This window comes from Cebidichthys violaceus, unplaced genomic scaffold (assembly GCF_023349555.1).
Source record: "Cebidichthys violaceus isolate CVI_PGR_0920_01 unplaced genomic scaffold, fCebVio1.0.p SCAF_4, whole genome shotgun sequence".
Lineage (NCBI taxonomy): Eukaryota > Metazoa > Chordata > Actinopteri > Perciformes > Stichaeidae > Cebidichthys > Cebidichthys violaceus.
The window spans coordinates 14,844,526-14,858,026 of record NW_027176594.1 but is presented as its reverse complement, the minus strand read 5'-3'; the positions used below and the strand labels follow the sequence as shown (position 1 = coordinate 14,858,026).

Genomic DNA, 13,501 nt, shown 5'->3' with positions numbered 1-13,501 from the left:
TTTTATATAATAATTTGCTGTGGTGAATTTTCAATGCATTTTGCATCTTTGTTGACTTCTACTGGTGCAAATGTGAAACCTTTAGTCTATCTTCATCTTTGTTTTACATCTTCCTCACACACAATCCCGCCCACTACAGTGAAGTTGACATTCTGATTTTTGGATGCCCGCTGAATGGGTTTAAACAGCAGCTGAGTGTGGAGGCAGGAAGGCAGCCTCAGGTGGAGAGGAGAGGGCCGAGTGAAAAGGAAGCCATGTACAAAAGTCCAAGTGTACGCTGGTTTTCTGAGCTGAAATTGGCCTTGCCTCTGGCTCTTTACACCCACCCCTTCTCTCTCACTCTCTTTCTGTCTCTCGCTCTCGCTGAATGGCTCTCTTTGTCTTTCTCAGTAACACGCAGTCCCCAGCCGATTAAATGTGGGGAATTAGTAGTCAATTTTAGCCTACCGCACACACAAACACACTAAACAGCTTAGGTTGGTGGGGCACTGATTGTGTTGTTATTACAGTTCACACGTCAGCTGCGTGTTTTCAATTATTTTTTCTTTTCAGCCCTCACTTGCTAACTGCTCCATGTGTTACCTCCGAACCACTGAAATAACACTCTTACACAGGATGTTTTTTTGTTTTTTTATAAATAAATTGATTTAATAGATGACAACAATAAAATTTCGACATTGCTTTTCTCATATGGAAGCAAAAATACTCAAGTGAATGTATAGCAAACACTTTACAAAACTATCCAGAATTATACAAAATGGAGGAAAGCAAAGGGGTGACACACAATGCATTATTACTGACATAAAAAATAATAACTACATGGTAAGAGGGTCAGTATAAAATGATGACGAATGCATCACGTAATAGAGGTGCAGCCTGTGGTAATGACCATTATTCACATTGCTGAAGAGGGCTGTTTGGGCACAATGTGGGGAAGAAGAGAAAAAAAAACTGTAAAGACGAAAACATGCTTTTGGCCTACATGCAGTGCAGAGCGGTCGTACATGTGATTCTAATCCTTAAGTAGGACCCAAAGCTGGCCAATTATCTGAAGAGATTTGGTCGAGACTTTGCACTTATAGATTTTAACTCCGTTATTGGAAAAATCAGACGTGAATCAGCAAAATGTTCTACTTAAAAAGCGGAAAAAAGGAAGACGGAAGCACACGTGTACTGCTCTGAAATTTTGAACACCTTCAGCATTATTAGCACAGATATCCAGTGTCGTATTTCTCCTTTGCTATTGGCACAAAATGAACAGAGTTGAGGTAAGTGTCCAAGACTGAGCGTTAAGCTGAAATACATCTCTTTCCCTCTCTTTTTCCTATTTTTCCCCTTAAATGCTTAATTGTTCAGTTCAGTGAAGTCAATGCAATGAAAGGATAGAAACACAGAGTGTGCTATGTACAAAGAAAAAGGTTGCATCTATCCTTTTCTGGCCACAAAAAAAAATAAAAAACTCCAGGGAACATCTTGTTGAAAACAAAAACATGCTTTTCCCAAAGCAGTGGTGCAGATGTATTAGTGTAATTATGAAATCAGTCACAATAAAGTTACACCCTAGAATATCAACAACGACAATAAACTTACTACTCATATAAAATAACACAATAGCATCAAGAAAAAAAAACAACTTCTGCTTTAGTTTGGTTAATAAAAATCTGATTATGTCGATCTAAACCCGTCGTTTTCTGGGTCAAATCAGAGTCACTCATCAATGCAACATCCGCTCAGTATCGCACTCGTCTTGTATACAAACTTGCTGTACATTCGGACTTATAAAATTGACGATGGCACACATTTGTTAAGGCTTATTTAATTTCTGATTGGCAGTTTGACCCATGACTCACACTTTATATTGTGTGAGTTTGTGGCTGTTCATTTTATTCTTTTAAATGTCTAAGGCCCTGTGGATGCGTCTTGCATTTCATTGGCTAGGAAAAAAAAAGAAAGTAAAAACCTCTAATATAACATCAATATGGCACGGGCGCTCACACGCTCACACAATCACACGCTCACATATTTGCACACCCACAGACACACAGATCCACTCGCACACTTCCCATATTTCCCTCTGCTCAGCCGGTCTCCCTCAAGGTCTTGTGAGTGTGGTGTAAACAGGCTGCTCCCAGTGCGTGGGGCTGTGAGAGGGGGCCACGCTGGAGGGGTCTCCTATGGTAGTGTACAGAGGCCTCTGTGTAGGGCCCATGTAGGAGAAGGCTGAGTACAGCCCCGGGGCCTGGCCGGAGTGGGCGTAGTACGCCCCGGGGGCCTGGTGCTCTCCGTACTCGAACTGAGCCCTGGAGGCCAGCGAAGGGAACGCAGAGCCGTAATGAGGGAGGCTGAGCGGGGTGTAGGTGACGTGGGCGCCTGAGGAGGGAGAAGACGAGGCCTCGGCGTAGTGGCCCCCGGCCGCAGACTCGCTCTTGATCTGCGCCTTGGAGGGGTCGGAGGAGGACGGGGAGGCTTGAGGCTGCTGCTGCTGCTTGGAGAGCCACGCCGAGTGCCCGCTAGCGGCGGCCAGGGCGTAGGCGTAAGACGAGGCCGAGGACCCGGCCGCGCCGACCCCGGCTCCACTCTGAGGGTGGCCGTTTGGAGGAAGATACTGGTCGAACTCGTTCACGTCGAACGGCTCGATGTTGGACATCACCTCGTGGCTGATCTCGCCGATGTCCATGGTGCCGAAATCGATGTGAGGTTTGGCACCCGACGAGGATGGGCCACCGGAGGCCCCCTCAGCTCCCACCCCGAGGGCTCCCCTGGGCCCCGCTGATCCTCCGGCCGCTCCTGCTGCCCCCTCCCTCTTTGCATCCGACAGCTTCCCAGACTGGAGCTCTGTCTTCGGGGTGGTGGGGGGCGTGGGTGGGCTGTGACCCTGACCTATAGAGGGGAGAGGAGAAGGGACAACATGATCAGGTACAAAAAAAGTTTTGTCTCTTTGATTTCTTTTCATTTTGATCAACTTTTTTTTTTTTTTTTAATGTTCCCCTCAAACATCTCCAGAAACGTAAGAATGTAAATGGTGATGATTGTGTCCAAACTCCATACCAGCAGGATGGTGGTGGTGATGGTGGTGGTGGTGCAGGTCACCCAGGGGAGACCCAGCCCCGCCATTGTGCTCCAGGTGCAGAGTCTTGTAGTGTGACTGGGAGTGGCTGGCCTCCCCTTCCCCCTGGCTGTCGGACTCGCTAGCAGTAGCCAGTTTGCCGTTTTTACGTCTCCGGGGCTGGTACTTGTACTCCGGGTAGTCCTTCTTGTGCTGTTTCCTCAGCCTCTCCGCCTCCTCGATGAATGGCCTCTTGTCGCTCTCGTTCAGCAGCCTGGGGGAGGGGGTGGGTGGGGGGGGGGGGGGGGGGGGGTGGACAAGAAGCGATTTTAGTCTCACAGGCCCATCTGCATTAATGGAAATGTATTTTATTAGAATATGTCTGAAAATTGTAAATAGTGTCGCATTCAAGCGCAGAGGATAAGGATGGTAAAACTCGCAATGGAGCATCACTTTATACACATTATATGAAAGGAAACACACACAAAAAAGCCCAAACTTTCTGTTTCTATGTGTTTTCTTTGTTTACAACCACCAGCTTGAGTTTATAATTTGCCAACTTTCTGCTTTCGAGTTCAGCATCTATGCCCCACTTATCCTTGACGCACAGGCGACACAGGAAACGCGCCACTGCATGGCTACACTGTTCCTCTGTGGAACAACCAACCCCCATACAAACCTCCACAGTTTGCCCAGGGTCTTGCTGAGCTCCGCGTTGTGCAGGTGGGGGTACTGGTCGGCCAGCTTCCTCCTCGCCGCCTGCGCCCACACCATGAAGGCGTTCATGGGCCTCTTGACGTGGGGCTTGGCTTTGTTTCCGTTGTTGACGCGCACCGGCATCGGCACAAGTGTCCAGTCGTATCCGTCCAGCACCTGACTGACCGCCTCCCTGATGCCGATCGGGAAGCGATCGTCCTCTATCTCCGATTTGGCCGCGTCGCCTCCGTCCTCCTCGCTGCCGTCCGCGACGCTGAGCGAGGTGAGCTGCTGCGGCGGTCCGGTCAGAGGTGAATCCTGGCGGGTTGGCGCTCCGGGTTGAGTCGGTGACAGCGAGTGACCGTCGTCTGACCCTCCGGGACTCAGTTCCGCCTCGGACAGGCTGTGCTCCTCGCCGGACATTTTTTTTTTTTAACTTTCAACTAACGACAAGACAATCCGCGAATGTAAAATTAGTTTCAGAGAGTCCGAACTTTTCTTCGTGATTGATTCGTTTCAATTGAATAAGATGTTTTGGAGTCTTCGACGAACCCAGTTATTGCTGACTCTTCTCAGGTAGAGCCATACTGCTGCGTTAAAGTGTCCAAATCCTTTCCACCGTCCGTCTCGGCAAAAGCAGTCACACCTAAAAAAATAAGAAACCCACATCAAGTATAATAGAAACAATTCAGTTTTAATTAAGTCCACAAAAGGGACAAAATATAATTTAAGTTTTCATATGAATCAACCGCCGGTTCACTTTACTTAAGCTAAACAGGTTAGCGCATTAAATGTGACCAAATAACGGCACATCTAGCCAATAATAATAGCCTGGTAATGATAATGCTATTTGGACGAAAGAACCGCATCCAGAAAAATATATTTTCATCGAAGCGAAATTAACACTAAACCTCTTCCAATAAGAAATAATGCGACTGGCACGCAGCCTAAATACTGATATGAAATATCCACTTTATCATATAAATGTAATGTTAAAAAAAATTACATAACTTACCAATTTAGATGTCCAGTGGTTCGACATGGGAGTGTGTGTGGCTGACTGTAGAGCCGATGAATGGCTGCTCTGTGTGGCAACACCGGAGCTTAAAGAGCGCCTTGTGAGGAGGACTGGGAGAGAAAAAAAAAAAGTGATTGAAAGTGGAAAACATTCCCAGAGAGGCAGCATTCCAGCACACAGTCGGCCCCGCCCCCTCTCGGGCACCGCATCGCGCTCCGATTGGCCCTCTAATTACCCCGCCGCTCTCTGATTGAACGGGAACAACGCACTGTTAATGCCCGTCTGTCCGTCACTGCAACATTTCCAACAGGGAAGAGGTGAGAGTTTTACATCGGAGTGGCTTAAATGACTCTACAGTGCGCCCATTTAGAAGCAGGAGAAGGCCAGCTTTGTTGGACGTGTTGACACGTTGTATCAAACAAGTAAACAATCATGAGGAGAGTTATTGCCTCATGTGGTCACGTTCCTTAAAAAAAAAAAAAACAACTTAAATTCAGCTCTGATTTAACCAAATTCAGTTTGATCACATCTCACAACTTTGAGTTATAATCTTTATAGTGAAAATAAAATATTGTAAAACGCATCAGAGATGCATAAGTTCAGTAAATGAATGGATCTTATTTTTCAAAGAAAATGTAAACTAATAAATAAATAATCAGGTATGCATGGTTACATTTTGGGGTTAGTGATCATTAATCTCGTCAGAAAGTCACTAATAATTATCCCAGCATCAATATTCTCTATCTGACGATATATTGCATGAAACAAGTATTATAATCTTTTAAAAATAAACCAAATAAACGTATATGTTCTCATCATGCAGCTCAAGGTATGCAAACAAGATCAATTAGAATTACAACTGGGATTAATAAATGCAATTAAAATTCCTATATACTTACAAATGATATGATGGGAAGAGTGGGCCACATTCTGGCAAATTATTGCAGTACCATAACAAATATTCCCAAACATGTGAAGTGTTCCAGAATATTTATTCAGAAAATAAATGGTGATTTGACATTTCGACATCCTTGATCAGATGTGAACTACCAATCTCTACTGTAACATTTCATCGATCATGTATCGTTATGTATTATGCACACATTAAACATGCTTAGAAAGTGTCTCACTTTTCCTGAAAACACTGACACCGACAAAGCCAGAAAAAAAAACTAAAGATGACGTTGCTCTCATTTTCAAACGTGATCAGAGACAACGTGGCTTTTTAAAAATAGTGTTTAAGATATTTAATAAAAAAACATGGCAACCAGTCTCTGTTTGACGCTCAACCACGCCCACTGCGGTGATGTCACACACCTACAAATACGTGAGTGACAGGTAGGCAAGTGTTGGGGCAAGATTTTAGGATTTAAAAAAATAATGTACTGGTTCCATCAAGTCAAATGGCAAAACAAAGCGACGTTTAAATATTCATATATTTGCTAAAGTGTCAGTGTTTTAGAAATCACCAATTCAACTTTAAGGTTAATAGGCCTAAAAACTACCTGAAAAGCAGACCGATGTGGAATTGTTCCAATCAAATAAAATGAGAGAGAATTAATTTATAAATTATTAAATAAAATAGTGTCATCAAGCTGAAAGAGATGAAGGCTGGAGACTTGTAGGTTGCAGATAAAAAAAAATGTAATTAGAAGATGAACTATAAAATATTTCTAAAAATCAAAAACATAAAAAAATAAATACAAGTGTTTTTTTATATAAATGAAATGACGTAACTGTGGTCGTGTTTTTGCGCGTAAAACAAGACTGTGAAAAAGTTGTTCGCTTGCGGGCCATGATTTGTGCCGTTTAAGCGTGGCCTGATGGGAAGGAAGGGAATCGACTTCAGCAGCATCTGATGCGCACCCGGACACACGCGTATGCACGCACGCACGCACACACACACACACACACACACACACACACACACACACACACACACACACCAAATGAATGCAACAATAACCCCCTGTGTGTCCGTTGCCTCTCATGTTGAGCCTGACCTCTCGGTTTTCTCTCTCTCTCTCTCTCTCTCTCTCTCTCTCTCTCTCTCTCTCTCTCTCTCTGTCTCTCCACTCTCTTTGCTCTCTTTGTCTCCATCTCAGGTGAATAGCAGCCATGTGATCAAACGCCCAAGCCTCTATCCATTAACCCTCGTAAATGTAGAAGAAGAAAAAAATGGGGGAACAAAAAGCAGTGTTGTGCTGCAAAACATGGAAAAAAAATTGATAACAGAGAGCGATGTGTGCGTCTTTCTCCCCTTATGTCCGAGCATAGACACCAATCGCGCACACACAGAAAAAGCAGACGGGCCGCGCGGATCTCCCTGTATTCTGCCGCTTTTTTTTTTTGCGCCTTTCAGCTCTCGCTTGCGGCACCTGGATCCGGGCCTCGGAGGGTGCTGATGGTAGGGGGCTTGTGTTTGGGGATGATGGTGTTTGGTGGTGGTGGAGAAGGGAGGTGGCAGGGTGCGGTGGAGTGGGGTGGGGGGTTGGGGGTGAGGGGGGGACACCTCCATGCTGCACCCCGCCGACCCAACCGGCACCACCGGGATCCTGCATGAGGCCCTCCGAGGCTCGTGAAGTGAGTGTTTATGTCCGTGCTGGTCGATACGAGGAGCGGTGATTTGTTTTTTTGTTTTGCTGATAAGCATGTCCAAAAGCGTGGGCGTCACTCTGCGGCTTGTTTGCTAGGTTTCGACAGACCGGAGGGCTGGAGGAAGCTGCGGTTTTACGGAGTGTTTAGTTAGTACAGCTGCATGCCCCCCCCCCCACCCCCCACCCCCCCAGGGAGTCTGTCAGATGGAGCGAGACTTTTTTTTATTATTATCGCCAGTGTGTCTTCGCTGAACAAATTCATCGCAAAACGTAATTAAAAAATATTAATGGAGTTTAAAAAAGCGTTAGAACATTCTCACATATACGATAGCACATTCGTTGACTTATTAATAGCTGTATCATCTTGCTGTGACAATGTAGTGACTTTGCATTGACATTATTCTGTGACATTGTTATTTTGTCTCTTTAATTGACTAAATGATTATTTAATTCTCCCGAAGGTCACTGCATTGTTGCTGTAAAAATCCTAATGTTTCATTTTATAATTACAGTGGTTCCGTTTCATATTACACTAGTTTTGCTGTTGATGTTGGAAATTAAAGAACGCTTTTGGAAAGAAAAGAGATTTTATTTTTTTAAAGTTACAAATCTTCAGAATTATCTTTTTTTCTATAGTGAAAATAAATATTTTAAAATGAAAATAACTATTATGTAGCTTCTGTTTATGATGTGCAGGGCAAAATGTCCAGGGAATTTTATTTTTCATAATGACATATGCTAAAAGAAAAAGGATCAAATGTTTGGAACTGAGACAAAATCACACGAACCTCTTGAAAGCTTTAGTTTGCTCAAACGGACAGCCATGCCCTAAACGCAGTAAATATATACAGTATATATAGGATTTGTATTATATGATGTGTGGGTGTTTATATATTATTAATGAAGATAATTTAGCTGACACTTACTAAAATCGGTTATAATCGAACAAACAGAAGAACAGAAAGTGGGCTTTAAAACAACCGTTTAATAAAATCCAATCCATTATGTTTTTTTAATTCTATGTTTTTTTACGCGTAAACATCTATTTCTTCTAACGAATATAACGCAAGAAAAGAGGCGAACTTTTTCTTTTTATCGTTTTCATCGTACGGTCTATCGACTGATCACTTCTGATTTCGTTCATCTCAACGCCTCAGATCGCCGCTCAACACTCACGTTTTATTTCCGTTGGGCAAAGACAAACCTTGATTATTCTCTGAAGATGTTCATTTTGATAAATACTGTATGTGGTTTCGTGATTATTTTTGCCACTTCATTTGCCTGCAGGCCTTTTGTTCAGCCAAGAAAACAGGCCCGATCTTCCTCTAACTCAGCTGAGCTGTATCTCTAATTCTCACACGCTTGTCCTTAGAATATTATAATTTCAAATGTTTTCATATTTTGTTTACGCTTTTGAACAAATTGCCCGTTCTAATTTTCTATTTGAATTGGATATGTTCAGTGAAAACAATTTGAGTTTTTGATGAAAAAAAAAAAAAGAACTTCAGGCTTGAAACTGGCCTGAAATGAGTTGAGTGAATGTCAAACTATAGCTTTATCGGCAGTGCCTGTAGTGGTGATATCAGCACTGATTTAATACAAAGGCATAATCAACTAATGCTTTTATGTCATCACATTGATAACCTCGACATTCCTTCCTCTGGCACAGTTGGAAATCATAGGCTTTAGTGAGACATTTAGACAATCAAACGGGTGTTCTGTGGATCATCTTTGAATGACATCTTGGACATTTTTCTGTCATTGAAGACTCCAATTCTTCTTTTTTTTTAAGTACAGTTTGCAGGTTAGTTGTCACATCTTGGTGATCCAAATGTCAAAGCTAAAAAGCTCATAGTTTTGTCTTTAAAAAAGGAGCCAACTTGTTTTATAGGAAATTAAACAACTATGCCACCTGTCAGCCAAATCTAAACAAAGAACCCCCCCCTCTCCTGTTTGTCTCTTCTTGAAACTCATTCACTTCCCATGTTTTGTTCGGGACTCTGAACCCGTTTGTATGTCCTGTGTGAGACTTTCATGGGCCCTCAGGGGCAGCTGTAACTTGTTAGAAAATAGAGCTCACATGGTCGCATCAGTCCCTGCGCTAACCTGCCATGTGACTGCTGTAATGGGCCTCTCCATGGCTGTGCCGACCACTGGGTCACAAGAAGCCCGTTTCCTGCGGCTCCTGGGGGGAGAGGATGGGAGGATGAGGTCTCATGATCAGCGGGGAGGGGTGGGGGGGGTCAAAGAGTCAGCCTTCAGGTGCACGCTTAGTCATGGGCGTCTGTTATTTCACGTGTGATCCGGATGGGAGGGATGAGTTCAAGGCTCACTGAAGAATATATTTTTAATATTAGATCAGATAGAAAGAATGAGGTGATCAGGTTGGAAGGAAGGACAAAGAGAGTAGAGGAGCAAAGAAAACGCCCTTTTTTCTTCTTCTTTTTGCTTTGGCCTTAATACTTGAACATCCCCCGGGGGGAAATTCCTGAAATCTGATGATGGATGGAGAGAAAAAGGCAAGAGAGAGATGCAGATAGTATGTGTGTGTGTGTGTGTGTGTGTGTGTGTGTGTGTGTGTGTGTGTGTGTGTGTGTGTGTGTGTGTGTGTGTGTGAGAGAGAGAGTGTGTGAGAGGGATGCAGATAAGACAAGCGTGCACAGCGGTCAAATATTCACATGCTGGGTCACATTCTGCATTAAACTGATGTATAATTGGTGGAAAGCATTCATTCCCATGTCAATAGGCACATTTTGGGCCTGAAATGAATGCCGTCATTTGTTCCCAATGGCGGATCCAAAATCACCCGTCAGAAAAGGCGAGGATTGGAGCTGGAGCATGTTTTCTTCTTTCTTTCTTGGCCCCAGATTTCATCACAAAATGGAAGGTGTGGAGTTTATCGGTGGACACAAGGGCTTTTCTCATGCTTCGGTTTGTGTAAGACACTGCGCTTGATTCATAAATGCTGTTTCCTCCCAGGGTTTGTGTGAAAAACAACAACAGAAAAACAGTTGAAGTCAGTCCTTTTTTTTCTCCAAGGGGAATTCCAGCTCTGCAACTAGACTATCAATAATACTGAGCCTCATGTGACTCAAATATTTTGACCTGGAGCTTCACACTGTACTGTACATGTGATTAAGAAGCTCTCCTCCGGCTGATATCTGAGTCCCGTGCTGTGATTTCACAAGAGATCCTCGATACGGGAGACAACGTTTTTGTTGCCCCCTGGGAGGATTTGTGTGTCGACAGCGGTCAGTGACGACCTGGTGTCATCCGAAGTCTTTAGAACGAACATGGGCTGTGTTGGGGGATTCTATCAGATCGTGAGATGAGAAGTTTGGTGAGCTGTTGCGGGCCTCAGAATCTTACTTTTATTTGGAAATAAACTGGTGGATTTTGCATCACACTGAGGGCTGCAGGTGTTTTCATGCAGACTCTGTAAGTGTTGATGATGCAGTGACACGCCATCCACGGGGATGAATAAAAAATGATTCTGCTATCTGACCCCTGTCACTCCTTTTCTTTTTTTCCCCCCATTTTCGCCCAGTAAATTAGTGCAGCTGCACCACACTTAAATGGGTGCCCCTCTTTTTTTTCTCCCTCTGGGAGTGTATGTGACCGACCATGAATCCTCTCTTTGTGCTCCGTCTGCAGAGTTTCCCCTCCCTCTATAGTTTCTTGACTTTTCTGCCTCTTTTTTTATTTGGGAGAAGAGGGGCTTCGGTTGCAACGGCGGCAGCACTGGTGAGGTGGTGGTGGTGGTAGCGACGGAGCGGGTAACTTGTTGGACCACATTCCTGTGCAGCTGTGGAGGCTGGTGCAGGGTGGGGGTGGGAGGGGGTTGGGGGGTGGAGGGCAGAGCAGGATCATCATTGCATTGCAGGGCATCATGAATGGCCTATTGTCCGGCGGTTTGCTGTGTCCGCATCTCTTCGAGAGAGACAGAGAGAGAGACAGAGCAAAAACAAAAAAACAGAGAGATGTAAGGAAGCGATTTGTGGTGCTGATGAGAAAGAGAGAAATATAGCCAGAGAGTGTGTGTGTGTGTGTGTGTGTGTGTGTGTGTGTGTGTGTGTGTGTGTGTGTGTGTGTGTGTAAGAAACAAAAAAAATCAGAAATAGACTTCACATTCGGGCCTCTGACGCGCTCCCTCGCTAGGGAGGATGTCGAGACTCAGAGTGTGACGGCGTTGATGAAGATGGCGATGATGGCGAAGTGCACAATGGTGGCATTCACATCGGGACTCTATGACGGTTTTGCCCCTCAGTCATATGTGCCAGCACGCCGTTTAGTCATGCATATATTTCGGCTGTTAGCCACACTTAAAATTCTCCCAACATTGGAAATCTTTCCTCACTTGATTGCGAGAATATTGTGTTTCTGTCAGATTCACGTCACAAATGTGTTATTTTGTGCATATTCAGCTTTGTGAATGTGAGATTGTGCTGTTTAACGCGTGGTAACCTGATTATTGTACATTTTCAGATATTCCTGAGTTGTAAAATCTCTTGTTGTCTTGCAACGTTTTGCCTTGATTTCTCTCTTGATTGTGAGAGTCTTTCTGTGACTTTTTTATTTTTTTATAAATTAGAATAAAGTGAAGTTAACAAAAGTCTAGTAAATTGGGACCATGTGAACCCAGCTGAACTCCCAGGTCTTTGATCAGAGTCCAGCTGATGAGAAGCTGCAGACAGCTTCATCTATGACTTATATGGCGTTACACAACTAACCAATATTCCCATCAATCTGCTGATTATTTTTTAGATTCATCTGATTGTCAAAAAACAATGCCCATCAAAACTTCCAGAGTCCAAGGTGACATCTTCAAATATCTTGTTTTGTTTGAGCAACAGTCCAACACCCAAAGCGGTTTTGTTTACAATAATATATGACAAAGAAAATCAGATCCTCTCATTGGACAAGCTAGAACCAGAGAGGATTATCTTTTTTTTTGCTTGAAAAATGTCTCAAATGCTTGATCGATTATCAAAATAGTCGATTGACTAATTCATTAATCAACTAACCTGTCTGAGGAGCTGGCATCACTAACCACGCCCCCTTGTTCTGGTACTCATGGTGAAGTCTTTGGTAGAAAACATTAAAGGTGCTAAATCGACCCGTTCTCACTGCCAATATGTCAGATACCAACACTTGGTAAGTGCTCATTGGAGTCTGGCATTCTTTAGTATGCGATGCAACAGGCTTAAAACTAACTTTACAGTAAACACACTTGCGTCCTTATTACACGCTCAGAGCAACTGACACATCATGGAAATTTCCCACAATGCATGGGTGGGACGGAGTGGTTGTAAAGGTCAAACAAACAGGACTCAAAATAAAAGTTTACATTTTGTGACGTGGTAGTCATGTGAGTCATTAGTGTCGTTAGTCACGTGAATCTCTGGTCACATGAGCCGTTAGTCAGTTAAAGTCAACCACGCTCTTTACTAAGTGGTTTTGTTACCTAAGCCTACCTTTCTGTGAAGATGGAAGTTTATTTTGAAAGTAACTATGTGTGTAACAAATATTGACACTGACTTGTCGACAGCTGAGGCTAGAGGGGCACCTAGAGCGTCAGTTTAGACCGAGCTGCAGTATTTGACGCATTCGGATGAGAATGTGTCGGCTCTATACGAGATTGGGAGTATTTCTATTGCCTCTGAATGGCTCTCAACATGGCGACAGCTGAGCCGGCGACTCGCAGCTAACACTGTTAACAGCGCAAACTACGGAAACAGTGCTGGCAGAGCAAACAGTTTTTACCTGAAGGGGGAACTGAACGTTTCTGCAACAATATTTTTGCTTTACTTTGTTGGATTCTTAGATCTTCCGGATCTTTTTTGTTTCATTTGTTTTCTTTGGCTTTCTCTTGATTTTCTGACTTTCATTTTGTGGGCTGCACACCCAATTATCACCAGATTTTGATATGTTGCCTTCTCTGTCACTTTTAGTATATCTTTCTCTTTTGTTCTTCCTGTAAAGCACTTTGTGACTTCTGGTTTTAAAAAGTAAAGCACAGGCAATCTATCTATTGCACCACTGTTATTATTGGTTCACCTGTCAACTGTACGCTCACCTCAAAGTTTAACACAATTGTAAACATGGGAATAACTCTGATGTAACATAGGTTATGGCATCATATTT

The 13,501-nt window shown here is 43.6% G+C and overlaps 1 protein-coding gene across 1 annotated transcript; it reads right to left on the bottom strand.

Moving 5' to 3' along the window:
* Window positions 1–662: 662 nt before the first annotated feature.
* On the bottom strand, window positions 663–4,835 carry LOC137885092 (transcription factor SOX-10-like). The gene is made up of 4 exons (XM_068727239.1): window positions 4,758–4,835; window positions 3,726–4,388; window positions 3,049–3,320; window positions 663–2,880 (listed from the first exon to the last, which is right to left on the bottom strand). Exons 2-4 carry the CDS (start codon window positions 4,163–4,165, stop codon window positions 2,093–2,095), a joined length of 1,500 nt encoding a protein of 499 aa, XP_068583340.1. The 5' UTR covers window positions 4,166–4,388; window positions 4,758–4,835; the 3' UTR covers window positions 663–2,092.
* Between the last annotated feature and the right edge of the window lie 8,666 nt (window positions 4,836–13,501).